This window comes from Cygnus olor, chromosome 20, assembly GCF_009769625.2.
Source record: "Cygnus olor isolate bCygOlo1 chromosome 20, bCygOlo1.pri.v2, whole genome shotgun sequence".
NCBI classification, from domain to species: Eukaryota; Metazoa; Chordata; class Aves; order Anseriformes; family Anatidae; genus Cygnus; species Cygnus olor.
In genome coordinates this window covers 769,474-794,512 of record NC_049188.1, presented here as the reverse complement: position 1 = coordinate 794,512, position 25,039 = coordinate 769,474, and the positions used below count along the sequence as shown (strand labels likewise).

Here is a 25,039-nt window from a genome sequence, read left to right as displayed (position 1 = left end):
TCATTAGCAAGGGGAAAGCATGATAAAAGCATACCAAATTTTGCAAGGTATGAAAATTAAGGTGTAATTCAAACAAAAATAGAGAAAGGTATGGAGTCTGAGACTTTTGAAAACTCCAATGAGTTCATTAGTACTTCTGAGAAGAAAGGTTTGTAATTTCATTTGACTGTTTTATAAACCACTTCATGTTCACTGCCACTTTGGACACTGTTTTTACTTCTCTTCCTGTGTATCTCTTCATCTCTCTGCTATCCTTTTTGTTGTATACTATACCTTACAGAATGCTGAAAGCTTATTTTTTCGTATGTCCGCATGAAAAGTCTACTTTCCCTAATCTTGAGAGCACAGAACCAAGGTTAGCTCATTTCAAAAGTGACAGTTAATCTTAAAGTATGTATTTCATAAGTGACAGGACTAAAGAATCTATGTCCGATCTTGTAGTTGACTCTCTTCATTTCACTTATAATGAACATAATGTTTTTGTAGTGCCATTAAATCAAAGTAGGACTTTGTCGAAAGGTTTGTCAGTATGTATATTCAAATTTCTTTGTTAACTTAAGAAACCAAAAGATTTCCTTGTTTTTTCATTATGATTCTTATTGGAAAGGCAATAAAATCAGATGCTCATCTGGATTTTTTTTCTCTAGTATTAGAGAAGAGTTGTTTTAAGAATTTAGTTCTGCAACTTCAGCTAACTGCAAAACTTTTGATAGTAGTAGGATTGCATAAAAGAAATGTAGTGAAGCTTGATTGAGTATTCTAATAATGACAAATAAGTCAATGAGACTATGTGAGAAACATTACTTATTGGTGCCACCTGACACTGCAGGTCCAGTCATGTCTTTTGAATACATCTGTGGCTGTAGAGTTCATTTACATCTGATAACCCTTCTGGTGAGTGAGAGCTTAGGAGTAGTCACATTATTCTGAATGGTACATTTTCTGTTAAGATAAATATGTATTTATCTTTTCTCATATGTAAAGCTTAAAATTCACGTATGTGTTAGTCACAAGGGGTATCTTAAAGAAGCAGCTGAAAATACAGCATCTGTGTTTTAACACAGCATAAATAGCACCATATTTTCCCTTGAGAAAAGCAGACTGGATGCATTAGTAATGCACTTGTAAAACTCGTAGTAGGATTCATCTTGCCTAAGATTCATCTGAATGTATAATATTGAATTGTATATGCCTGGGCTTGTCAGATTACATATATAGTCAGTAGAGAGAAACAGGCACCTCCCAGATGTTGAGTCATTCCAACTTTCTTAGATATATACCTTTGGAAGACAACTCTTATCTTTCTGATGAGCCTATTTCTTCATCAATGGTGTAGAGAGCACAGATGCCTAGTTTTGAAAACTGGTAGACTGCGTAGCGGTAATGCAATTAATCCCACCTAAATGTCTAAGACATTTCCCATTTTCCTTTATGGAAGAGACCTTGGATGTCATCCTCATTCTCATCGGTCTTTTGGTTGGTAAAGGATCAGAGCTTGCACAGCTGTTGCATTCAGGTCCATCATGACATGTTCATTGATCTGACAAGAACAGGCACAGCTGCTTTCCATAATTTCCTGCACAGCTTTGGTACTGGTACTCATCATAAAACCAAGTCATCTCACTTCCCTTAAGCATAACTTGGTGAACTGACATGATAAGGTCACACTGAAAAGGTGGTCTTCAGGGTTCTTCCCTGGTATTTTGCACGTAGCTTGTGCCTGAGAAGAATGGAAGAAGCTGGAGTGTCAGTCTCATCCCCTATGGCACAGCTGAGTTGCTAACACTGTTTATCAATGTCTGTTGCTATCTTGAGTACATAGAGAGAGATATGTTTTCCTTCGATTTCCAACAGATCTTTGGAGAAATTTCTATGGTTGTTCAAGCGTGGAAAAGATCTGCTGCTGATCATACTGTATTTGTATTTGTTTGGGGACTTTCCTGAGCTGGCATGTGCTGTTAGAACATATGAAATCATGCAGGGCAAATGGGTATACATCAAGCTATAAGCATGGAGCTATTTTCATGTTCTCCGATTTTGTTTACGTTTAGGTTCTAACTCCCAGGTGCATTTGGCAAGGTATGCCTCTGTTGAAACCATGGCTGAACTTAGGCATATCTGTCTGTGCCTATGCTAGTGTATTGAACTTCGCAGGTAAAGAGCCTGGGTGTCTTGATCCACTCTAGAATTAGACTGCTAGCCTAGTTAGCACTCTGCCTGGAAAGTACTGGGCTAAGTTTTGCAGTTGGCATGGGACCATTCCCAACAGACAGTTTGGATGTGGCTGTTTTGACTTGGAAGAGTAAGAAATTTTAATGGTATTAACAGAGTCTGTGCCAGAGAACAGATCTGGATGCACTTAATTTACTGGTATATCTGCAGCCTTCATGTCTTCAGCAAAGATTATGACTGATTTGTACTTCTCTACTGAAACATTGTAAGCACTTAAAATAATATTGTCTCGAGAGGAGGGAGATGTATATAAGAATTTCCATTTTATCGCAATGGTTTCTAGTTTGCTTAATGGAGTGACTCATGATTTCCATAGGACATTTTTGTAATTTCTTCACTTGTATTATTTGTCTGTGAACTGTTTTTCTATTCTTGGACAAAAAAATGGAACTTGATCTGTTGAGGAGATTATGTAATCATTTGTGTGTGTGTGTGTGTGTATGACCTGTGATTGAAAGACTTCAGATAAATGCTTGTATTGGATCCTTTGTAACATTGCTAGGAAGCCTGTTCCAGTGTTTGACCACCCTCACGGTAAAGAAATTTTTCTTCATGTCCAGTCAGACCCTCCACTGGTACAGCTTTATGCTGTTCCTGCTCATCCTGTCATTGGTGAGCAGGGAGAAGAGACTGGTGCCTCCTTCTCCACTTCCCCTCCTTAGGAAGCTGTGGAGAGCGGTGAGGTCACCTCTTGGCCTTCTTTCCTCCAAGCTGGACAGGCCAGGTGTCCTCAGCCTCTCCTCATGGGAGTTGTTACGGAGTGTTGTTAAGGAGGAGGTGGTGTTGTGGAGTGGTTGATTTCAGGCCTCGGAAGTCCTACAAAGCGTAGGCCAAATTTTCACTGTTGGTACTGTGTTCAGTTTTGGGCCCCTCACTACAAGAAGGACATCGAGGCCCTGGACTGTGTCCAGAGCAGGGCTACGAAGCTGGTGAAGGGCCTGGAACACAAGTCCTGTGAGGAGCGGCTGAGGGAACTGGGGGTGTTTAGTCTGGAGAGGAGGAGGCTCGGGGTGGGCCTTATTGTTCTCTACAACTACCTGAAAGCAAGGTTTGGGGAGGTGGGGATCGGCCTCTTCTCACAGGTAGCTAGTGATAGTACTAGAGGGAATGGCCTCAAGTTGTGCCAGGGGACGTTCATGTTGGAAATGAGGAGACATTTCTTCTCAGAAAGAGCAGTCAGGCATTGGAATGGGTTGCCCTGGGAGGTGGTGGAGTCACTGTCCCTGGGGGTGTTCAAGAAAAGGTTGGACATGGTGCACAGGGACATGGTTTAGTGGGTGACATTGGCAGTAGGGTGATGGTTGGACCAGATGATCTTGGAGGTCTTTTCCAACCTTAATGATTCTATGATTCTATGAATCTTAGAAGCTTTTGTTTTTTATTTTCCAACAGCTGGATGTTAGATCATTCCTTGTTTTTCCACACTGCTAACAACTAGGTTGATTCTGTAAGTTTTGCTAATATCATGGTTGTATCATAAATTCCTGGAATCAATTCCATTAGTATTACTGATAGTTGACTTCAGAATGATTTTAGTGAGATTAATGTTGTCATCCCTCCAGCTACACTCCACTTACTTATTTTTATATAATTCATTTAATTTTGCCAATGTTGAGAAAACAGGATTTAGCGAATGCCTCAATAGCTCTCTGCTTTGGAGCAGAGAATATAGATCTCTGCTTTCGAGATGAGAATGTTAGCCTTAATCAGATCAAATGACCATACAGCTCATCATTTCCTTTGACAGTAATTCCCTGAGGCTGCAGTGTTGGAGCATTTTGGAAAAGCGTCAGTCCATGTTTGCTCTACTCTTTTACTCTTCCCCAGGGTATTAATCAACTATAACATGAGTTGTCAAATTTAATAGCCCTCGGTGGATTTCACTTCCATGAACTTGTCTTTTTTTCCCAACCAATGTAGACGTGTTGCATATACGGGATCTGTGACAAGGAGTTCAGTCCATAGCTTAATTGCATTTTGTGCAAGACACCTTTTCTTGTCTCTTTTAACCCAATTAAATATTAATTGAATCTCTGTTAGTTTGTTTTCTTTGTGCGTACGTGTGTAAATGTGTCTCTCTGGACATCCCCTTCACTGCACCATTTGTGATTCTAAATGCTTTTAGTGATTTCCCTTGGTTGCATTTTCTCTAGATTGGAAACTTCTCTAGAATTTTCTGGATTTCTCTACCTGGCTTGGCTGTTCAGGAGTGCTCTGTGCATCACCCACGTTGCCTTCCCTGTAACTTTTTCCAGTTCTGTTATTTTCTTATAGAGTGGTAAAATCAAAAATTATACACAGTGGTCAAAGTGTGGGTGAATCATGGGTTTATGCAGCGGAATAATAATGTTTCTATTTCTTTCTCCATTCCCTTTTATAGTAGTTTTTAACAACCTGCCATTTTTGATTTTGGGGGCAAAATTTTTGACTTGATTTTTGACAGCTCCTGAGTGTCAAGCTGATGTTAATTTTTATTTTACCAAAGTACAGAGCTTTATCTGCTGGGTGGTAGCTTTGGGAGATTCATAGGGTTTTTCGTATGCCTCCATAGCTGGCTGCTTGTTTCTGCCATGAAAAGCCTGGTGCAATTAGCAAGCATCACCTCGCTACTCCCTCACCCTATTTTTAAAGTAGTTTATTGAAATGATGAACTGCATGAGTTCTAGTGCAGGTCCTCCCCTCCTCACTTCCTTCGCCTGTGAAAAGTGACTGCTTATTCCTATATTCTGTGTCTTGTCTTTAAAACAGACTGATTTTTTAAATGTACAGCCTTCCCCCTCACGCTGTTGTTGATTCGGTTTTGTAAGAGTTTTTGATGATGAGTTTGTTAAAAGCTTTCTGGAAATCTAAGTATCATATCAAGAAGATCACCATTACCCATGTTCATTTACCTACTGCAGGTCTTTCAAGAGGGCAGTGAAGGGTGACTTCCTTTTAAATAAATGAAAAGCATTCTTGTTGACTCAGCCCCCATAATATATTATCCAATGTCAACTAATCCTCCATTATATTTCTTTCTATTTTTTCTTGTTCAACTGTCAGGATTTATAACTTGTATTTCCTTGTAATGTTTTTGTTAATATGTTTCTAAATAATTTTCTTTAAGCATTGATTCCTTTGCTTGAGTTCTTTGCAACCTGTCTGGATATCCAGATATATTTTCAGTATGTTTGAAATGCGATCATTTGACTTCTGTGCAGGAACATTCATCTTGCAGAGTGTTTGGTCTTTTCCTTGTTCTGTGAGCTGTGCTGTTAATTGCTCTCTGCTTGTCCTCAGTGTTTTGTTGCTGTCCCACTGACAGCAATTCCATTCTTGTACATTGGCGCTCATATTCTACATACTGTGTACTCTAGACTGTGAGAAATTTTCATTTTCCATCCAGAGCCTGTATGGGCGGAATTATGTCTCTTATTTGACAGAAACTAAATCTATTCTGAGGCTGATCCATCTTGTTTGCTGAAAAGGACTATATCTCTTTCTTAATTTATTCAGTAATTATTCCTTTATTCCCTAAGATACTGTTCGTGCCTGTCTCCTTAGTATTTGAATGAGAGACGTGCTCACTGTCAACTATTTCATAGCAGCCAGTAACAAAATGTGCTTTAGCTGATAATTTCTTCTGGGTATGGCTAGATTAACTATGTCTTAGACAACAGAGTTTGGAAATGTATTCACTCCAGTTTCCTACTACTTTTAATGTAGGACAAAAGCATGTGAGTGAAGCAGATACGTTTGTCGAATGAATTAATTCAAATTGAAGACATGAAGTACTGTAAATGAATCAACATTTTTACCTTTGATAATGCTGCCTGTCAGTAAATGCTTTATTGGATGTTTTTTAAGTTATTTGGATAAATGGTGGATCTCCCTTTTTGACCACGGGTGATGATGTTGCTTATCTAAAATTGACCTCTATCTTATGGTAGACTTGCTTCTGAATTGACTCGTTGTTTATCTCCCATGATACTGCACAAATGCCATTGTTCTTGCTGTTAGATCAAGCCACTGTTGTAGCCTGTGAGCCACCAAAAAAAAAAAATCGTCAGTGCAAACCATTGAGTTTATATTGCTTCCTCTAGTTCAGAAACATTCAGAATGTCATCAGTCTCTTGTCCTCTAGACAGTTATTTTTGTTCTCCTCACTTTGATTTACAAACAAAAATGTGCTTGATTAATGAGTTTCTTTTGCCCTAAGTTATACTGGCTGTGAAAAAAATATTGTCATTTATCTTGTAGCATATTGTAGGAAATAATCTGCAATTAATAATTTACACTTACCTAGTACTTCACAAGCACTTCTGCACTTCACATCCGTCCTTTTCTTTCATTAGAAAATAATGTTTTTATAATATGTGTTTGCTTTTCCTTAGGGTCACTTTACCGGGCTACAAGAAACCTCTTGTTTGTCATTGCTCTCTTGCCTCGCCTTTACAATAGTCTTTTAAAAGCTTTTTTGGTGTTTTTCTTGGGTTTGTAAACATTCTTTGGACTTTCCAGTGAGTGAAATATTACCAAACCAAGGTATCATTTAGGTTTTTAGCAGTATCCAGATCTGTGATATATTCATGGTTCCTAAATGGAATATATGGATATATGCATGGTTCCTAAAATATTCTCCTGAAAGAGGTCCAGATTTCATCATAAAGTTTCTCAGAATTCGCTTCTGAAATTACAAATCATACCCAGATCTCATGCTTGCTTAGAAGGATGTCCACTAGCTCTTTCTTTGTTGTTTAGCTCCCATGTTTGTTTCTTTGAATCATAGAAAAATCTGCAATATCATATTAAAAAGGGCAATAAGAATAGATTAAAAAAAAATCGCATTTGGTTATTGTAGCAACTATCTTATGTGAAATCCCATGTAAATGTCAAATGTTGCAAATAAACTTGATCTGTTTGCCACCTCAAGTTATACTTATTAGTCCCTGTTATGATCATTGGACTAAACATGATACCATCAAGCACTTATTTTTCTTAGGATGATGGGAATCTTAGAGATTATCCATGATGCAAATGATGCCTTTACTTTAAAATTAAGTATCTCTGCATGTCACCAAGAATTATACCTGCAGAACGTTGCCTCATATACAAAGTTGCTTTTTAGAATAAAATTGCTCTTTAATGTCAATGTGTATATGTGAATATCTAGGGTTTTCTTGTGTGAATCCCCTATATATGTTATACTGTGATGGAAAAAGACAAGCAGCTAAATGAAAGAGGTGATATTGATATGCAAAAGTTTGTGACATACATATTCATATATTTTAATATATATTCATATACACATATATTTATAAAATGTTATAATATTTGTACATGTTATAATATATTACAACAAATATATCTTCATATGAATAAATCAGTCTTAAAGTTGTTCAGGAGTTAATAATACATTTCTGGAATTTAGTTAGTTTGCTATGTGACTATTGAAATGTTTAACCAAAGTAAGCAATAGAACCCTGCCTGCCAAACACAAATTCTGGAAGTCTGATAACTGTGTTTGATTTCTTGTAGCTGCACTGCAGTGTTGCTCACCAACTACCCACATAGATCCTCTGACTGGCTATGCTAGTCCTACAGCTTCGACGTACGCCCACTGCAGCTTTTTCCAGGTGAGTGCAGCATACTGAAATCAGGTGAAAGCTGGAAACTGTATGGATGGACTGTAGGTTTATGGATTCTGGAGCAAAGGACATAAATTTGAAAACTTATCTACTTGAGAAAGTAAAAGTAAAATTTTAGTTTGCTATTTCGAAGAACCACTGCATATCTAAAAGGGTAGTTTTGTAATTCTAGATAGGTTTCAGGGTAGCAGCATAGTGGATGTGGATGTCCTGATCAGTGGAGTGTTTTTTTTCTGTATGAGATGTGTGCTCAGCTTCACCAGAATTTGTTTTAGTTAACAAGTGTGTGTGTGTATATATATATATTTAAGAATATACTTGCCTGGACAAAATGCAATTCTTAATATACTACAGTAACACTGGGAAACAACCCCATTTTTTAAAAAATTATTTATTTTTTTAATTTTTATTCTTTATTTTCTGTCATCCAAACTTTCTGCAGTCCTTAGGCTCATTTGATGAATGAGGAAAAGCTAAGATGTCTTTTGGAATCCACCCCACCACAGAGGTATCCTATTAAAAATAACTACTGTAAATGCTTTATATAACTCTGGTGAAAACACACCTCTTTCGGAGGGCTTGGCTTATCAAATATCAAAAGGCTTGAAGTAAAAATGCAAGGGCTTCCTTTTGTGTTACAGCATAATACATGTGCTTTTTTTTTCCTCACAGAGGACAAGCAAAGCAAGTTATGCTTATGTGTGTTGAAAATAGGTTGACCTACCCAAGCTTGATTATCCAGTTTCCTGTCTTGCAAATATCAACCTTTGTCTTTTATTCATGATTTCTTTTAATATAGGCTTATCCAGGATGGCCAGGTTACAGCCAGAATAATGTGTTGTTGTAAGCATATAAATAACCAATCATGACATTGGTACTCTTGTATTTATTTTGCACACAGTGTATCTTTGTCCTCTCACTTTCATTATGAGAGTTGTGGAAGCTTTTCTTTTTTTTTTTTTTTTTTTTTCTCCTCCCAGACAGGACCGGAGAATAAGTCTGAGTGATCAAATAAAACAAATTCTCATCTCAGAAGGCTGAGATCAGTGTTTGGGATAGCAGATCATTTCAAGAGAGACATCATGGCTGTTATTAGGGCTAGATTGAAAGATGATGCAAAATACACTGTCCAGAGGGTGCAGTGAAAATTAGTTGTTTTAAGGGAGAAAGTCCACAGACAGTGTGTGGAGTCAAAAGAGGTTTAGGCCACTTAGTAGTGTCTTCCACCAGTTGCAGGAATTCAGTGCAATGCTGCTGAAGGATGGTTTGCAGAGCATTTTATGCTGTTTGATCATGTTGTGGCCTATTACCGCTGGCAAAGTCTATACCAAACTGCTGAAGTTAGCCAAGAAATGATTGGACCAGTCCAGGAGACAGTGAGCACACTGGCAGTCAGCAAGTTGATTATCAGTCTTGTTTCCTTTGGATCAAGACAGTGCTTTGTTGTCCAGATGAAAAAATGGGAATTGTTGACCAAGAAAGCCTAAGCCTCGTGCTAGTCCTTACTGAGTCTTTCAAAGAACATCACTTTACGTTCAGGAGACATTAAGACAGGTTCGGTTCACTGGTACTATAAGCTGGGCTGTAGAGTACGCGTCTGAGCTAGGTGACCTGACTGGAACGTGGGCAGAGAAGGCCAGTAGGTAAATGCCTGTCTGCCTACAGCTCGCACTCCAGAAGAAGCTCCAGAGAGTCAGCACATGAAGAGGTGAGGGGTTGTATGTGGCTATATGGCTGCTTAGGGTATGCATCTCGTCAAGTTTCTGAAATCAACAGCTTCAGGGATTTGTGTTATACTCTGTACACTCCTGCTAACAAAACTGGGAATCATGTACAGCTTTGTATTCTTTTTTCATTTGGTTTCTCTGTAGGAGTAGGGTGTGGATCAATGTGATGAATCCCATTGCTTGGACGGGAGTGAGAGTCTTGTGAGAGGAAACTCCAGCTATCTCCTGCAACAGTTGTTCTGACAGTTCACAACTAATAGTGCAGTACTTCCCTGCTATTTTATCATGGCTGTGAACTGAGGCTACATATTGGTTTTTAGTGTTCTGTATATATGTGCGTAAATACACACACTTATTTTAAACTAGCATCCCTAATATTTGATTGTTGTTATTAACATTTTTATTAAGCTGTCGGTATTTTCCTGTAAAACAGAAGCAAGTTCTACACTTGCAATATTGTTCTACAACTGAAGCAATAAATAGGGGAGAACAAAGAAGAAAAGAAACTTCCACTTTTATTTGTAACAAGAATGTTAACCAACCATGTTATTTTGAAAGGAAATTGAATCCCAACTCCTTCTGAGTGATTGCCCAAGGACTCAAGCCAGTCACTGAGGAGGTGCGGTTGCATTTTACTCTCTCTGTACGCTATATTAATCTTATAATAAGTGAAATACCTATCTTCCCTTTCACCCCTCTTGCTGAATCAGCCTATTTTTCTTCTTGAGCTGAAATGGCCAGCAACCTTTTAGTCTTTTGAGTGCTGACTTCCCAATCTTTGTCACTTTGCTCTGTTTCATTGCTGCCTCCCTCTCAGTCTTGTCTGTCATAACATGTTTAGGTAAACTAGAAGGATTTGCGCAGTCTTAGTGTGTGGGCATTTTCTTCTATTGGAATTGTATACTAGATCCTACAGTGCACCCAAAAAGATGGTATGTGTTTTTAGATGGTCTCATCCCTAAGCAGTTGATTTTTTAACACAGATCTTTCTTAAAATCCTGGCTACTTAAGACAATGAATAAACCGTGCAACAAAAGAGAAACACCTTGTGTTAATATTTTTTAAAAGTGCAACTGGAAAAAATAAAACAGAAGTAACTAAATTCAAACCCGTATCTTAAAAGTATTAAGGTGACTTGCCTTTAATGAGAAGATTTTTCGTAGCCTAAATATCTCAAATTTAAGGCTTTATCTTTTTTTTTTTTTTCTCCCTAAAAGGGTATGGTTGTTTGCAGACCAGCACTTCTGCGAGTCCACTAAAGGGCTTGTCTTCATATACCCAGAAGCAGGGATCAAGATATTGTCTCATCTCTTTGTGGTACTTCCTTCAGGGACTTCTGGTGTTCATGCTGCTGAGAAACCAGATGCTTCAATAGCATTTGATTTGATATGGCTTTCCTGGTCCTGTGGCTTCCTATTCTCTATATTAATCTATTGAAATAGCTTTTTTAATAGCCATTACCTCAGCTAGAAGGTCTGAGGAAAATCGACACTGAGGTCTAACCTTCCTACCAGATCTCTTCCAAAGTAAGACTGTATTTTAAATATACCCGAGTTTCTGTTCAGTATCATTATATTACTTTTTGTCAGAAGAAATTACCTTACTAATGTCCTTTAAATCTGAATGATCTCCAGAAGAAATAGCAGTACAGGTATTGGCTGTTAAAATGTGGTTTATCATTTCTTTTGAGTAGGACCTGCTGCTTTTGGAAGACTCTTCATTGCCTTCTTTATGCTTTGAAGGTTCTTTGATGAATTCTACCAAAAAAAAAATGGATTGTTGTTTCTGAACTGAAGATCCATAGGGCTTCTGTACAGATTTACGCAGTCTTCAAGTCATATATTTGTGGGACTCTCTGTTATGATGTGAGTGTCCGGATTGGAGGCTGTGACAGGGCGATTCTATGGTATTTGTTTTCATAGGTATCTGAACTCCCTTTCATTTGGGACTGGAGCATCCTTGGAAATCATTCACTGTGTGAATGTGTATATGGACAATCACTAGAAGAGGAAAAAGATGTTATTGGTAAGTAACTGTGAGTTCCTCAATTTGTGTTGTCCATATGCACTTTTACAGCATGCGTACCTTTTTCCTAAAAATGTGGTTTACATTGTTTTTTATACATAACAGCAATGCTTGAGTTTTAGAAGAACTGAAGGCGGATACATGTGCTCTTGTCCTTTCTATCACATATGTCATGTGTGAAGGGGATGGTTCTAATGTAACCTAACAGATCTACTCAGAGTAGAAGTCTCTGGTTTGAATGCTTGGGTGTATGTTGTTTATTTGCAATGAAAAGGGTATGCAGACAGTGCATCTGAAAGAGTACCCAGCTACTGTTAGGTAACCTTCCTTTCTTTCCAGGACAGACAGCGAACAGAAGAAAGTAAGCTTGCTACAGGTAAGGTGGTTAATGAAAAATACAACAAAGTGATAGCCTTTTGTAATTAAACCTCCTGATTTAACTGAAAATAACATTCAAAAACTTGAAAGCTTGTCTATATGAACACTATGTTGATTGCTCAGATTCATTTACAGGACCTTACAGAACCAATGCGCATCCTCTTATTGTACCTTTTTTTAATATAGAAGTTGACTCTATTTTGTTTCTCCCAGAGTCCTCCAATGCAGTCGCCTTATGCAGTTGAATTTCTACCCTCTAACTGGCCATGTACTACATCTGATGAAAACAAGAAGACAGAAGTAAGTCTCGAAGCCGTGTTTCAGATTGTTGATGAAATGCATTCAACACCTAAAGCTGAAATGGTGAAAGTGGAACCTGTGGAGAACCAGTGTTCAAGCCCTCGGTCCAACAGAAGCCAACCACTGCTAGTTGATACTGAGAACAGTGATCCACCTTCTTCAATTGAGGAGAGCCAACTGGAACCTCTTACTCCTGTAGCTTCAGACATTACGTCATTTGTGATGGGAGCAGATCAAGAAATGACTTGTCCTCTGTCACAACCTTCTGAATTTCTTTACACTCTCCGTACCTCTGCATCAGTAGAAAGTGGTACAGCTCAAATACTGCAAGAACCTGTGACCATGCAGGAAGCACATGCAAAACTGAGAGAACAACAAGATCACTTCCCAACTCCATCCTCAGTAATGTTTGTTCAGGAAGGACAGCGGTTCAGTCCACAGAAGGTAAGGGGTAAAGAGAGACAAAGCAGCATATTTTTGAGATAATTATATTCAATATTAATGCTGGTCTGGTAACTTTTTAGTATTCTTGCACTCTTAGAACTAAAGAGTTCTTTAATTAGGATTTTAATGGACAACGAAGAATTTGTTTGAAAAAGCAACATTGTGGTTTTTTGTTGTTGTTTTTTGTTGTTTCTAAAAAGGTAATGAAAAAGTACCCCTTGTTAACAAGCATGTTAGTCTGTGATGGGCGAGTTAGGCTGCTCATTTGCATGGGAAAAATACATAGGGCAGAAGTATACACGGTGATGAAGTGGAAGCTTTTTTAGGTTATAACATACTTTCTTTACTCTTTAAATAAGAGTATTTTGAAAATTGCCGCGGAAAGCAAAGATTTTTGTTTAAAATTTAGATAAATGGTTAGATTGTTTCCAATAAACAATTACTAAATTTGTTTTCTGCGGAAAACATAATTTATTTGCATGTGAATGGTATTTAGCATTTAGGTTGTAATTGTACTGTGGTTCACCTGCACCCCAGTCCTCCCTGTGCACAAAATTGTAAGATAATCACTGACAGGCATTCTAGATGTTTACTGTGTTAAGGCAGCAAATACATGCCCTTTTTGTCATTGTTGTTTTGAAAACAAACTAAAAGCAAGAAATTTACTGTTTCTGTGGCATGAGACCTAGCTTACATGTAGGCACTCGGTATTTCATTTTGTGTACATGACAAGACTAACGTACTGTTGTGTTATCAGCATTTTGATGCCTTCCCCTAAGTTTCTCTCTCTGAAATCCTCAGCTGGTAGAAACTTGCCATTATTGTTCTCAATGTTATAAAGATTAGTCGTCTTCCTCTTGGGTATATATTTAGAGAAAGAAGTGTATGTTTTGATCAGGTTTCTGCAGAGACTGAGCCAGTTACGAGGCTGTTCTGCTCAGCCCTGCACAGAGAAGAGCCCTTCCTTGTGCTGGTGTACACGGAGTTGGCCATGCTCCTTAGTGAGTGTCCACTCATTATCTTAACTGCTGACCACAGGTTAAATGTTTTCAGTTTCAGAAACTTTGGAACTGCATTTTTAGAAGTATATTTTTCCTTTCTTGAAGACCTTGGAAATTTGTGATCCAGACTTTCTTGTTTAGAACAGAGGAATTAGTTGTGAGAGCCACAGAGTTGTATGGAGGGGGGAAGGTGCTTTGGTTTTGAGGCCCCCTTATGTGTGTAATGGGTGAGAATCACAATGCTGGTCCTGGTCCAGTTCTCTGGAATTTAACTGGTTAAATAACTGGGGGTTATTTTGTGTTGAAGAGGAATTTGGGGACTATTAGGCCTTTGGTTTGACAGATTCCCTCCTTTTGTTAGAAGTATTCTTTCTCTTACTAGTCCTCCACATTCTCAAAAGGGGCAAGGTTGCCTCTTGTCTAGCGGTATTCCAGGGCCTGGGATCACGGCAGGTGCAGAAGTCTCCAGGGAAGGTTTCTATGCCTGTACTTCCATCAGGCTCCTACATAATTTGTTGTCTTCTTTATCCCTGAACCTGGAAGCCTTCCAAGGCTTTCAGTAGCTCAGTGCCATGTAATTCAAGGCAAGCTTATGGTAAAATACTGTCCATGTAGAGAAGACGGTTTTATTCCTCTGTGTAGCAGCGGAGGAGGAACGAATTCCTCCAGTGTTAATATAAGAACATCAAAACAGCTCTGCTGGGTCAGATCAAAGGTCCGACTTGCACAGTGTCAAGTCTCAAGGCAATAGCTGTAATCTGATGCTTAGGGAAGAGCAAGAACAAGGCATGCAAATAGAACAGGGCATTCCTCCTTATACTTTCCAAATATTTTCAACTCAAGGATTAGGGTTGATACAGCATACTAAATCTTAGATTTCTCTTCCATTGACTGAAGTCAGCCCTTGAAACCATGTAAACTGTAGCATGTGGTATCCTTTGACCAAAGAGATTCTTTGCTCGCAATCTATTGCACAAAAAGCTTCCTTCTGTTTGTTTTGAGCTTAGCTGTTACAAGCTTCATGTGGTGCTTCCTAGGAAAACTATGGACTTCTACAGTGACACGAGGGCATTCGCTATTTTGTTCTCTATTTCTTTCACGATGTTTCTTATCACTTCATTGGTTTTGTGACAGCTATCGAGCCTCAAATGGTCCTCTTCACAGAACTAACAGTTTGGTAGAAACCTGCTTTATTCTGCTTCCCAGCTTAAAAGATAACAAATTAAAGAGCAGTTCTTTGCATGAAGAAGTCTTAGTATGTTCACAGTTCAGGTTCAGCATTGTCATCTTAGCCTCAGTGAATTCCTGTCCTTGTTTTGATTTTGGCCATAAATGGGCATATTTTAATCCACTCTTACTCATAATAAATATATATATATATACTTATTATTATTATTTTCTTCTTAAAGTGGAAATACAACGTTTCTGTAATACCAGTTCAAGGGGAATTTTCCTCCTATTTTGTTCACTCTCCTTAGCAGTAAACCTGTCTGAAGGTTGAAGCTCTTGCTTACTTTGTTGGTTAATGCAGCAAACCCCATTCATGTGAGATTGAGTTGCTAATTTTAGCAATTTAGCTTCTCATCGTGGTTCCAGCTGGGAACAGGAGTCATGTAACCAGTGAGACATAGCAGGTTTTTTGAGAACGGTTTGGCATTTTTTCAATAAAATGAAAAGGCAAAACTTTCACATCTGTCAGCTTTGGTAGTTTGTTTGATTCTCTGCCAAACAGCATTCAGGACAAAGCTGCAGCAGTACTAGGCTTGAGTGAAGAGTCTTTCCACAGATGTGGTAAATCCATAATCAGAAGCATGTTCACTTAAATAAATAAATAAATAGAGCTTTGGAACCAGATTTGTGTGTGTTAGGTTGATGCTATTAGAATTAAAATCTTATTATTACCTATTTTATATAAGATTACTGAAAGAGTTGGTTGGTAGGATCCTATAAGCACAGTAGTAAAAAGGAATCTGGAAAGAACGGTGCACAGTATCCCTCCCTGCTCTTCAGTTCCACACATAAAACAGTAAGGCTGATAGTGGACACAGCATTGCAAGTAGAGCTTTACCAGTCAGGGAAGTTAAATTCCCAATTTACTGGTCACGTTTGTCCCCATGCAGCCCAAGGTGCCGTTAGCCTTACTGGGTACTACAGCATCCCCAGGTCCTTTGCAGCAAAACTGCTATTCAGTCAGAGTTTCTGGACTTCTTTTAGCAAGTAATAATAATTTCTTGACAATGGTTATCTCAATAAATCTTAGTATGCTTTTTTTTTCTTAATGTAGTTTGATTTCTAAATCCTCTGACAAGAGCTTGCTTTTCAGATTGTACTGTATCCATTGATTTCCTTTTTTTTCTTTTTAATAATAAATTTGTAGAATTGTTTCTAGGGAGCATGCAAATTAGGATGCTTGCTTAAGAAGGATGACCTTCTCTCACTAGGTTAAGGCTGCATACTCATTTTTCTAGAATTAAGTTAATTATGTAAAAGTCACCAGGAATGGAAAGGTTTAAATCATCATGTGAAGAAAAGTCTTATCACACCATTGCTGATGTTCCAAAATGTGCAACCTCTATCTACTCTGACCTGCTCTCTTTCCCCATTCATAAGAGTTAGTCTTGAGAAATCTGGATTCTAGCTAGTGAAGTTAATGAACTACAGACCTCCTTCCTTCTCTTTGCTTTTACACTTGGGAAGGAGTCGCGGTTCTGATGTTGGACAAAAAAGCAGATCTATCCAAATGGTTTTCATATTAGCTAATTAATACTACTAATGTAATGCATATAGACAACACATTTTAAAGAACAAATGTTACAGTAAAGTGACTGAGTGACTAGCAAGTCCAGGAGGCTTGCTGGGAGAAACTCTCTCTCCCACTAGTTTTCAGCTTCTGTAGTTGCACAGGCCTGTTTGAAAATTATAATAAAGCTTTGACATAGAATGTATATGTATTTCTATTAATATGCATACACACTGCCTTTTATATATTTAATGCTGAGCAATACAGACTCAAGGGAGAGAGAGAGATTTTTGGAATTATTAATACCTTATTACCAAATCGAACGACATTTTGCCCTCTACAAACTCACACATACCAGTTTCCAAAAGCTTTCTTTTCCTTCATGGAAGGAAACATTGCAGATTCTGAACAGTCATTCATCTTTAAGATGTTGGTTGATAGGATATTTGCAGAAGAGATTAATACTCTAGAACAGGTGACAGCGAGAACATATTTCTGTCTAAAGGTAAAGTCCACGTGCTTAATTTTGGGCTTTTACTTCCTTACTGGGACAGAAACATAACTTGTTGTTTGTTTGTTTCCCTTTTTAACCTACAGATTTTGCCATATCATTAGAGAAATATTCAAGTTCAGTGAATGGTTGCTTGCAAAATACACGTGGAGCAGCAGCAGAGGGCTCCAAAAAGCAAGCAACAACATTATACCGTAATGTCTTAACAATTTGATGGGGTGGGGTGAGGTTTCCAACCAGAAATGCGCTGCTTGCATGTGTAGTTTTGCATTACCCATCTCTGTCAAGTTGTCCGAAGTAAATCTGTCATACAGGTGTCAGAAACAATGAGTGTACCTGGATTTCTTCTGCTTTACTTCTCATAACTAGTATGATGACTGAGGGCAAAGTTGAGACCATGAGTACATGTACTCTTACTCTGTATATTCTGGTTTTCTGATTTCATGTTTTGCTTAATATTACATTTTGTAAGAGCTTGAGTTTCAACTTGGCAACCTTAACAAGTGTTTTTAACTGACAGTTACACAATCCATATAGACACTGTTCAACAATTGTTAGGTGTCCTTTTGGAGTGGAGAAAAATACTTATTATTTTGTTCCTTGCAGTGATTACAAGAAAATATTGAGTGGTCTTTTTTTTTTGTTTAGTATTCACCTGAAAGCAAAACAAAAGCTAAATGTCAATCCAATACATCAGGGACAGTGGTGTCTTCAGAAGAGATAGGATTCCTCACTTCAGGAACTGGGCCTGTGAACAAATCTGCAGTTTCATCTGTACAACCTAGAAGCAGAGAGAGAAGAAACAGTACACAGAACAGCAAGTCCCCTGGTAAGAAGAGACCCTAATTTATACTTTTTTTAGAGATTACAAAAGCAGCTGCTCTAAAACTAACCATTGCAGAAAGGGGAAATCAGAACAGGTCAGTTCTTGTCTGCAGTGTAAGTATTTCATTGTACCTTCAGTCAAAATACTACACTTGTACAACCTCTTAGTGTACTTGCTGATACAGTTCTTGAGATATGCTTGCATTAACTACTCATATGTGGAAATGGGTATAAATTATATGAGTAAATAAAATCTGATGTTCTGGGGGTTGTGTAAGAAACCTGGATGTTGCAATATTGAGATGAAGTCCATAGATGTGCTAGAGGGTAACGGTGCCATGAAAGAAGGATTAAGTAATAAGGTGACTATTGGAGTAGCAGGAAAAACAAACAAAAAACCACCAAACTTATGAAGTAAGTGTAGAAATCCAAACTTTTTGTCCCAGATCACTAAAAATTTTGTACCAGACTGCTGATGTGTATGCTGAAATACATGAGAAAAACAAGTAGTACACCATCTGAGGCCAAACAGTTCACAAAATCTACTAACTAAAGGAAAACCTAAATGTGTCTGAGGACATAAGAGTACTTTAGATCCATTCTAGAGGAAAATTTGGTGTGGCCTGCAAATCTTGTAAGAAGTTATTTCCCTCACAGCTGATCGTTGAAGAACTGATTGTATAGTTTGAAGAGCTGTTGCTCACTTCAAAGGGTAGTTTCTAGGTACCACTTAATGAAGCTAGTTAATAATTCAGCTCATATGCCCATCAGTTTCAAATGTTTAAGTGAGGAATAAAGTCTTTTTATCAGAAAGCTTTTTTTTTTTTTAAAGTCATCTTGAAAGAATACAGGCTTTTGTTTAAAAACGCAGAATTGAAAGTTCTCATTCAGTTACTTCCTGATTCCATAGACAATTAGTACACTTCTCAGTTTTTGTATCTACAGTTTTTTGTATCTTTACTTAATTTTTGTTAGTAAGTAAATTTTACTCAACAGTAACAAATTTACTTAACAGTTGTGAAGTTACAGGAATGTTTTGGAAAGCATTTCTGTTATACAGAAATGAAACACTGCTTTGCTAATTAGCAATAATTAGCATAGTTATTCTTTGGGAAACATGATAGTCATCTAGGTCTTCATTTCCACTGCTGTACCTTTTAGAGTTGACATACATGTAAAGGATAGAGAGAGCACACCTGAACCAAATACAATCAGGGTCAAGTTGGCTCAAAATAAATTTGGCACGATACAAGCCTTGAAGCTGCATAGTCCACTTCCTACTTTTTAAATGTAAGGCTGGAGAATATACATTTAATTTTAAGCTGACTTCTGTTGCTCTGACTACATGTTTGTCTGTCAATACCTGCTTTCGTCTATGTGTCACTGGACACAGCTTCTTCCCTAACCTTTCTGATCTAGAAAGGTACATGACAACAAATTCTAGATATTTCTTCACAATGTATCGTCTGAGTGCGATTGAGTCCTGTCCTTTTTCCTCTTTTCCTTCGGGCACCCATTTATGTGTTTCCTGAGCCTACACTTTGATGTATATCCTGGTATAGAAAAGACTTTTGTTCCATCTATTTCATTAGGCTTAGGACATGATTCACTTGTCTTTGTTGTGCGGTGTCTTTGTTGGTGACACCAAGTTTGAGATATCACACAGTGAGAGCCCACATAATGGAGTACAAAATGCCACTGCAATGAAGATGGAAGGAAGAGTCACTCCTGTGACTGGGAGCAACTCTGGGCCAAAACCAAGGTCACAAATCAAACTGTCCCTTCTGAAGAAGTCATTGCTTTCCTTTGAAGAATTGGACCAGATTTCTTTGCCTTTTGCAGCCATCCTGAGCAAGAGAGACAGTTGTTGTCTCACTAAAACACAATTCTCAGAATTTCCTTCCGTAGACGCCAGCTCATCTTTGCATCACCATAGATAAATGAAATAGGTATCTGCTTTCTAGTGTACTTAACCAGCTTTCTCATTTGAATTCTAATTTACCAGTTTTAAAACCATCATGTCAAACAGGGTCAAGATGAAAGGTCTCCCTAGTCCAGTGTCCTGTCTCAAAAAAAAAAAAAAAAAAAAAAAGGCATTCTGGTACTATTAAGTACAAGCCACAGTGAACTTTTCTTCCATCAAATTTTCTAGTCACTTTTTGAAGTCTTGCAAACTTCTACTGTTCTGTGCAAATTAATATAGTTAATACAGGTTAATTACACAGTGGGTGAAGAACCCTCTTCTTCTTTTGTTTGAAAACTTTTGTTTTCAGTGTTTGCTTTCATCATATCCTTACTCCTCAAGTGCTAATTGCACCTCACAGTCTGACAGAGGGACCCCATCTCCTTTGTTAACAGCAGGAGAGCTGCTTGTGAGTCCTCGCTCAGAGAATCAGAAGCTGCAACAGAACATCCTTCTGAAAGAGTCTGAATGGGCTGTTTCACCTGTTTCCTTCCTACTCATTTTTTTGAGAGATGGTGGGTATGGCTGTCTAGTTCCTGGCATGTTTGTTTATCACGTTGAGCTGAGGGATAGCTCACACCTTTGAGAGACTGCTGTTTTCAGCCCCAGGCTCTTTCTTAGGATGCAGTTTTGAAGGTGCTGATGATTAATCTTTTTATCAACTACTTTCTAGTTCAGCTCATCTATAAAATTGTTGTGTTTTTTTTTTTTTTTTCAGAATAAATTTGTCAGCAGCATCCATACCTGCAACAGGTGTCCTTTTGGACTTCATGAATGATGGCTAGGAACTCTGTAAATTCTTCTTGTGTCCTCCCCCATCTCCTGTGCATTGTATTCCACTGGTATGCTCATCTAGTGAATATAGCTATACTGGAGCTAGTATCTGTGGTTTGTGTTTTCTCTTCTAAGAGAGTACATAAGAAGGACCAGATTCTGAAAGGAGAGATCTCAGAATGGCGCAGGTAGAATTTGATCCTTCTGGATTTAAGCATTCTGATACATTAAGGAAAAGCTTTCTTCCTCAATGGCTGTCTTTATTTTTTTATTTTTTTGGTGAGTCATCTGATCCTTTTCTTCAAATAATCTGGCAACTTCCTTTAATTATTTTTTTTTTTTTGCAACAAGAATACAGACATAATACTGAGATGCCACTGGCTCAGATGAATCTCTCGTTATGCTTCCAGGTGCCCTAGACATTTACCACCCACTCCCTTGCCACTACAGTTGTGTCATTATGCATTCCTTCTCATTCACCGCAAGGTTATTTAGATTTATAGGTGCAATTGCTAAGGTCAGATCTTCATTCAGGCAAGGTTTCCCATGCTATTGTATATGCGAATGTTCATTTGAATTATTTCTTGCACCTTCCAGACAAAAAACACTTTACTGTTCAGATAACATTCCTAGTAGGACATGGTGAAATCCTCTACGAAAGTGTTAAGGGTTACTGCAGAGACAGGCCTGGCCCAGGACTCTCAACATGTCCTGTATTGGAAGCCCAAAGTGAAATTGCTCTCAAAAGTTTGAGCTGCAGGTTCTTTCTCTAGCTCAGTTGCTATTACCTTTATTTCATTATCCATTCAGTGAAGGACTCTCAGGTGTCCTGGCAGTCTGCTGTTTGTATGAGTGGATGTTAGATGCTATCTCCCATATTTACACAATTGAGAGTTGCATTGTTACTAGCCCCCTCACTTCTCCATGCCAATGCCTTTTCGAGATTCATTCCCAACAGAGTCTGCTTTGGCAGGAGGTGGATGTCAGAAAGTGCAGAACTGCTGTCTTTTCAGCAGTTATTCTGCAGTATGGAGGAAGGAAAAGGACTCCAGCCCTTGTTCTAAGATGTGAATGTTTCTTTTAAGGGCTTGTAGTTTACAGGGGTGATATTTGCAGTGGTAGTACTGTTGTGACTCTATCAGGGTACTTGTTCACTTCCTTGACCTGCAAGATGCTACATTTTACCTTTTTGGTCTGGTTATACATTACAACTATCTCCATTTTGCTTTGGATCAAGGTATTTTTTTAAAAAAGTCTGTCTGTCCTGTTTATGACACAGTGCGTTTTCTCTTGCGTATTGGCACCAGCTATGGTATACTTTGAGGACATTGTGCCTTTTTGCATAAATGAAGGTATGTATCATAAGCTGAATGGCCATTTCTGTAGACACGGCTGAGGTTTTACAGTAATTAGCTTTTGGCAGTTGGTACCCATGGCAGTGAATGCATATAGAAATATACCCTGAAGAATAGAAGCACAAGTCACTTTTTTTTTTTTGGTCTTTCATTTAAAATTTTGCAAAATTTGAATAATTCCTATTCTTGAACAGTAGACTTCAAATTCTGAAGTTATAATCTGCCTTTCAGGCCATTTTCTGTATTACCTGATAGAATTACAATTGCTATGTATGCTGTTTAGTGACATATACAAGGACTGATATTTACTCAGTATTCCCTTTTCTTCCTAGATCTCCATCTGCTGGTAGATGTAGCTTGCAAGCAGGGGCACTTTCCAAAGGAAGAAATAAGAGAGTGAGAAGTGGGTGACAAGTATGTGAAAATGTGCAGCAGCTGCCAGCTGGGTTCTCTTGTCAGACTCCAGAGGCAATGTCTTGCACACAACAGGCACTTTGGATCATTTCAACTGTTTATAAAAAACAAAACAAACAAACAAAAAAAAAACAGAACACAAAACACCACTATATTTTTTAATTTCATTCTAACTTTGTGAGGTGTTAGTCACTCCATGCTTTTTTACACCTCTTCCATTACATTTTCTACCCGACAAGTTATAAAGCGCCTAGTGGTCAGAATATTTAATATGAAGTAAATACTTAGCCGCTCATTTTTTTAGATATGGAAAATCTGGACTTCCTGTAAACAGGAACAGCTTTAAAAACTTTTTCCAAAACTTTCTTACTGGGAAGCAAGTTGGTTTTATTGCTGTATTTGGAATCTTTTTATTTAACATTGTTGGAAGCTACAGTGTACTCGGCACAGATGCTGTTTGGTGCTCTCACCGTCTTCGCTTGAAGTCATACTGTGGCTCTTTAATGGGAATTGTGTATGAAACAAAAGCGCAGGAAAGTCACAAGATTCTAGGTCTGAATGGGTCAGGGATTTCAGGAGAGCAGCTATGGGAAAGATGAGCTAATTTTCTGAGTGATTAACCAGGAAATGCTCTTCTTTCCTAAACCAATGCTCTGTTTCAGCAACAAGTGTGTCCCTTCTGGTGGGTATCCGTTACACATGACAGCTGCTGATCTTTTACATTTACGGAGAATTGTCCTGTTTTAATAATTTCTTTTTGATTCCAATAATATATGTAATGGTAAGTTATCTGTTGTTTTAGTACTTTATTTTAAGTAGGTCTTACATACATTCTAACATATTAAATCTGATTGTATTTATATTGATAGTATATTTAAAGTTTTTAATAGCTATGCATTTGTATTTATGTTAATATACTGTTTAAAGGATAAAGTGGGCACAGTCTATATTTATGTTAGGGAAATACATGTGAAAGAGCACCAAAAACATAGATTTAATTGTGTCATCTGTGTTCATGCTTCTTTTAAAATTAATTAGAGCCAGTCCTTTCACACAAGAAAGAAACAGAATTTATCAGGACCGCCTCAGCTATACCCTCCAGCACTTTATGTAGCTTTTAGCTGTGGTCAGGGTGTCCTAAGTGAATGTTGAGTGGTAGAACAAACCGGGGCAAAGCCTTTGATTATTCACCAGCAGTCCAAACTAGACAAATGCAATCTGAGGATGCTTTTAGGTCAAGGCTAGTGGGAGTGTTACCATACTGGTTGTCCTCAGTTTTGTTATCCTGTATCGTATATTACAGGATATATGTGCAGTACAATTTCAGTTGACATGAATAGTGAAGGGTTAGGTGGTTATGTTCAAGTCCTACTTCTTAAATGAAAGTATATGGAAACCATTTGTACATGAATGAGAGTATCTGGGTAGTTAAAAGGAAAAGTTTTTCAATAACATTGCTGCAGCTCGTCACCTAAGTTTGGTTTCATGCCCTACAGCTGACATGGCTTGAGACTGTTGCATAATATGCTGTGGAAATTGTGGATGATCTGTGTCCTGTAGGAGTTGGTGCCATCAATAGTAACGGGGTTTGACAGCAGCAGACTAGCCCTCACAGACCAAGGTGTAAGGAGATGGACTTAAAAGGATTTCAGCCTTATCAAACTGGAGCTGCTACCTCTTTAATTCACATACACTACAAAGGGAACTTCTTAGCTTACCTTTCTTATTCCTGCTTGCCACCGAAAGATTTGACACTTTTGGAGATTCAAGATAGGGGAATCTCAGGGTCTTAGATAATGCTCTGTTGTTCTAAAGGCAAATTACGAAATCTTTCATATTAGAATTTTTTAATATGCTGATCTAGAAAGGCTATGGAGCTGGCTCTCCTGATGTACATCACTTTCAGAACACACATGGATGTAAGCTCCCTTCATTCTTAATCAGCTCACCCTGACGTAGGGAGAGAGCACAGGAGAAAGGGCACTCGCTAGCTTAGGAAATTAGTATATTGCTGCACAAGGCCTCACAAGTCTCAGGTGGCCCTCTAGATTGAAGGTCTAGCGCTTCAGCACCTTAACGTGGATCTAGTTCAGTCAGTAAATAATAAAAAGTAACTTCTGTAGCAAGACCTTGTTTTTAACTATGTTCTTGTTAATGGGAACACAGTGCAATTTTGTTTACCTCGTGGACGTTCTTTTATCGTCCTGCTCAGACAGCATGGTTGCACCAATCTGCAATAAATTAAACTTTCAAACCGAAATATGGATGTTGCACCTATATTTTCTTTCTTTTGATTTACAAATGATGTATTATCATAGTTGGAAAAAGTCCTTTGTGTTTCAGCAGTTCCTCCTGCCACTTTTATCGGCATACACCCATTACCCCCGCAACCACGTTCTTGTTTTTAAAAGCAGAGCAATTCTTCTTTGTGTAACCTTCTACTTTCAAGGAGTTACTCCAGGGATTAGTTTAGCTGTACGCGTAACAACACCACCGAAAAAAAAGTTCATTAATCTCCGCTTTCTTGAAGGTGCTTTTTCGTGAGCACCAGGAACAACGGCGAATCCTGGCAACTCCTGCCCGGATCATACGCCTTCTGCAGGCCGGGCATTGTTTTCACGTTCGTGTCCGAGTGCCCTCCTCGAGCACCACTCCACCGCGCCCCCGTTCACAAATTTCCAGTTGCAACCTTACTTTGAGGTTATAGGTCTGACCTGCAGCAT

The 25,039-nt window shown here is 38.3% G+C and overlaps 1 protein-coding gene across 1 annotated transcript in view; it reads left to right on the top strand.

The window, feature by feature from the left end:
• The window catches only part of HSF5 (heat shock transcription factor 5), a 30,005-nt gene extending 5,423 nt beyond the window's left edge, over nt 1–24,582 (top strand). Inside the window, exons 3-6 of the mRNA XM_040532525.1 lie at nt 7,750–7,847; nt 12,203–12,733; nt 17,634–17,814; nt 22,235–24,582. Of these exons, the coding sequence (XP_040388459.1) occupies nt 7,750–7,847; nt 12,203–12,733; nt 17,634–17,814; nt 22,235–22,302 (878 nt within the window). The 3' untranslated portion in view covers nt 22,303–24,582. The remainder of the gene's footprint in view (nt 1–7,749; nt 7,848–12,202; nt 12,734–17,633; nt 17,815–22,234) is intronic.
• Nucleotides 24,583–25,039: the final 457 nt, after the last annotated feature.